Source organism: Sinocyclocheilus grahami, unplaced genomic scaffold, assembly GCF_001515645.1.
Source record: "Sinocyclocheilus grahami isolate Dianchi unplaced genomic scaffold, SAMN03320097.WGS_v1.1 scaffold2329.1, whole genome shotgun sequence".
In the NCBI taxonomy this organism is placed as follows: Eukaryota; Metazoa; Chordata; class Actinopteri; order Cypriniformes; family Cyprinidae; genus Sinocyclocheilus; species Sinocyclocheilus grahami.
In genome coordinates this window covers 47017-51207 of record NW_015507508.1, presented here as the reverse complement: position 1 = coordinate 51207, position 4191 = coordinate 47017, and the positions used below count along the sequence as shown (strand labels likewise).

Here is a 4191-nt window from a genome sequence, read left to right as displayed (position 1 = left end):
GGGGGGGGGGTCGTGACGTCACCTGAGTGATGTCATACCGGCTATAAAACCCTGAGCCGAGATTGCATTGAGTAAGAGTTCAGCTCGACACCTCTGGGAGTAAAGCATTCAAGCATTGACATCTGAAGCAGCATCACGATGATCCTCTCGCATTTGGTGGCTTGTGGACTTATCCTGACTCTCCTGTCGGTCAGCACTGAAACCAAACCACTAACGCTGGAAGAACAGCGGGTGAGTGCGATATTTAGACTTGCGTATAATAAATCATACAGTCTGTGTGTCATGTAGTCTGCAATAGAAGTTAAGAGTCTGGTTTGATATATGAAAGTTAATATAAGGTTGGGTAGAAGATGCGCTAAAGCTTGGATATGCAGTTACGCGCAATATATGCATAACACTACGAGTTTTACATCATCTCAAGTTCAAAATAGACTACTTTTAATTTCATCTGCGAGTCCTTCTCCTCCTCCTCATCATTATGCAAAAGCGTTCTGAGCATCATTAGATCGCAGGAGCGCACAGGAGACTCGGACACTTGTCCGGACGCAAGACTTCTTGAGCAAAACTGTAGGTTCATTCATTTTTGTGGCTTATATATATATATATATATATCATCAGGTTCTCGTTCGCAGACGTGAAAAATAGAAAACGCGCTTTTAAGACGCGCTGCGCGTATCTTTAGACATCCATTTCTGAGCAAACGGAAACTTTTTTGTTCTCTTTTCGGAGAAAGGTTTCAGGGGAAACCGCAAAGACGTTCGCAAGATCTCAAAATGATCATCAAAATCATTCGAGGTGAAATCATCTGAGACTGGTGGTGCATCCGCGGCGTTTTTTTATTTCAGGAGAAACATCTAAACGATTATTTATATTAAAGGTAAATGAGGATTCCATCAGATCTCCTAGAAATAGCAATCAACATAATAGCTTGTAACATAAAACAAATGCATTATAAAGATAAACTACTAGTCTAGAACCACTCCGTTACTGAAGACCTGAGTCACGCGTTACTTTTAGAGAACAGTTCAGAGTTTTCAAGTGTGGATGTAGACAAGAACTTGTGAGTATTAATAGTGCGTTCTGAGCTCTGAATGCTGTTTGTCTGAGTATTGAGAGTGTTTCTGCATCGGTGTGTCCCGCAGTCCCTGCGCATGCTGTTGGGCGAGGAGCTGTCTGAGCTCCTGGCGTCTGATGAGAGTCAGAGGAGGATGGAGAACAGGGTTCGTCTGCTGAGGGACCTGCGCTTGGACACTCGGGCCAAGGGCCCCTGGGCACGGATCCTGAACGAGCAGCCCGGCTCACGCAGACTCAAAGCTGGATCTAAGAAGGGAGGCTCGACGGCCAGGAGCGGATGCTTCGGACACAAGATGGACAGGATAGGAACCATGAGCGGGATGGGCTGTCAGCCGTCTCAGTACCCGTCTGCAAATAATCTCTCCTGGTGAGAATCTCAGAATCAACACGTCTCAGTCTTAGATGTTTGTAGATATACAGCTTTTTGAAAGTCCATGTATTTTTTTATTTATTTTTTACAAATATTGATTGATTGATTGATCGATCGGCTGGTAACTGTAAAGACCTACATCTTAAATATTTGTAGGCATAATCTTTATAAAAAAAAATATTTATTCATTTATTTATTCATTGAGTATCTGTAGAGATCTAAATCATGATTTTATTATTATTATTATTATTATTTGTGGGTAAACCCTTTGGGAATTACAATTTTTTTAAATAAAAAAGCAAATTAGTTTTAACTTATGTTAATATAAAATGAATTATTATATATAATGTAAATGTATGTACATTTTATTTTTGGGGTGTGTTAATCTAAGTATTTGTAGATATACATTTTCGCAGACAAATCATTTAAATGATTTAATATATGTTTTTTTATGTATATATGTGTGTGTGTGTGTGTGTGTGTGTGTGTGTGTATGTGTGTGTCTGTGTGTGTGCGTGTGTGTGTGTGTATCAAAAAAATATTTATCACATATATTGTTTCTGTAGCAATCAAAATCATTATTATTATTAGTGTCTGTATAGTCTAAATAATAGATACAGTATTTATAAATATTTTATTTTGGGGAATTTCATGTTAATTTATTAATTAATATTTAATATATTATTATTATTATTTATTTATTTCTGTAGCAAACTAAATCTTTGATATTTGTAGCTATGCTTTTTAAAAATTAATTTCATTTATTTATTTTTAATATGCATAAAATTATATATATAAAAACACCTTTTTGTGCCCCTATGTATATTATATTTGTCAATCACTAAATTCCTGACTGTAGTTTCTTGATTCAAAATGCTTTACCTGCTTTATTTATTTATTTATTTAATGCTTATAATATAATAATGTTATAATAAACCACTATTTAATGCTTTATTACAACAGGTGCTGTATGACTTCAGGAAGCTATTTTGTGTCAAACTTTATTTTTTACTTCTGTAATAGTGGGTTTAATAGATTTGGAGTGTCTAACTATGGGACAGATAGCTTTCGTCTGAGTGCGTCATGTGCCAAACTGACGAGAACAACGTCTGACTGTGTGATGCAGAACTGTTGTCAGAGATCTCACACACGTTTACATCCATCCATCTGACTGAATCTCCTCTTTCTTTCCAGAGCCAATCACGGACGTCATAGATTTGGGACAGAACAGACTCAGTTGCTCCTCTTCTGAGGAAAAGCCTAATGGTACGAAGCCACTACGAGAACCATTTGTGGGGACAATGAAACGTACAACTGAAAGAAATCAAATATTTAGATTAAAAAATGTGTACAAAGTAAAAGAAACACATGGCAGATGATGTGGATACAAGCTGTATATTGTTGCTGCTGCTGCTGCTGTACATTCATGTATTTCATTCTTGCATAAATGTATTTATGTTGAAAAACTATTTATATGTTTATAAAAGAGATATTTATAAATATGAGTTTTATTTATGTAACATTTTGAAACGAATGCCAACTGCAGGTCAATTCTGTTTGTAACTATTTTGTCTCTAATAGTTGTAAATGTTTTAAAAGTCATTAAAAAATGCACAAATGCAAACAAGAAAACAGTTTATACCATTTAATTTTGTGTAAATAATTATACATATATGACACATATAAAAATATATATATATTAAAAAAATCCTTAAAACAAAATAAATTGATCTGAGAAGCAAGATTGTGTATTGTGTAAAATAATATATATTTTTTCCTGCATTATATTAAGTTATATATATTAAAAAAATACTAATTTAACATATTCTCTGAAATCAATAAATAAAATACATTTTCTTTAGAAATGAATACATTAAATCTATCTTGTTTTGAGGATGTTTGAATAGAATTCAGGACAAAAAGGGAGATTTTCTCTCAGAAAAGCGAGCGAGTAAAAAGCCTAAGGCCTCTATACTGAATATTTCATTAATAAACCTGCTATAATGAATAAGCAGGAGCACGAGGGGGCAGAACTGAGACTCTGACACACGTCCAGATGAATCTCTCAAACATTAGACAAGCATTTAGCAGAATTTTAACTGAAATGGCAGAAAGGAGTCCAAGAACATTGCTTACTACAATTAAGTTGGACCCACTAAGTGGGCAAAACAGCAGATTTATTAATGAATTAGTGCTGTATATATCTGTAGTGTGCTTTTAAAGGAGCTCACGCTGGCTCGTTTGGGTCTATATATCGCAAAGAAGAGACTCTTTGACAGATAACCTCACTCCAGTTCAACAAACGAAGAGAAACGTGATCTCTGATCACTGAACTTACTTGAGAAACTGGGAGAACAAGAGCTTGTCTAGACGTCAAGCACACAAAACAGCTATTATAACTATATAATTAGCTATTTATAATGATATAAAAACTATTTATGTTCATATGTTCAACTATTTATGTTCATAACAACACAGGATCATTTTTACAACCTCGCCATTTAAAATCCCAACAGAATACACTTGCTGACTGGAGAAGATGGGAGAAGTGAAGGCATGGATGAGATGAGTTAGACTTCTGAGTGAACATCTTACATGCTCTGTGGTTACAGATTACGCAGAATAAGACTTAAAAACCATGTGTTCTCTTACGTCTTGTCTTTGTCTTAATTGTGTTAGTAACGTATAATTGCATTTATTGCCTCATAGGCCAGAGTTGTCAAATTAATTCACTGGACAAAAGTGTC

The 4191-nt window shown here is 35.1% G+C and overlaps 1 protein-coding gene across 1 annotated transcript; it reads left to right on the top strand.

Annotated features, from left to right (window-relative positions):
- Positions 1-90: 90 nt before the first annotated feature.
- Positions 91-2934, top strand: LOC107574759 (C-type natriuretic peptide 4-like). Its single transcript, XM_016261200.1, has 3 exons — positions 91-231; positions 1143-1441; positions 2639-2934. Coding segments are annotated over exons 1-3 (393 nt in total). The 5' UTR covers positions 91-138; the 3' UTR covers positions 2640-2934.
- The last annotated feature ends 1257 nt before the right edge of the window (positions 2935-4191 follow it).

Excerpts from the sequence above, each read along its gene's own strand:
- LOC107574759 (XM_016261200.1), top strand. The coding sequence starts at position 139 with ATGATCCTCTCGCATTTGGTGGCTTGTGGACTTATCCTGACTCTCCTG. Across the intron at positions 232-1,142 it reads TAACGCTGGAAGAACAGCGG|TCCCTGCGCATGCTGTTGGG; the intron begins GTGAGTGCGATA and ends TGTGTCCCGCAG.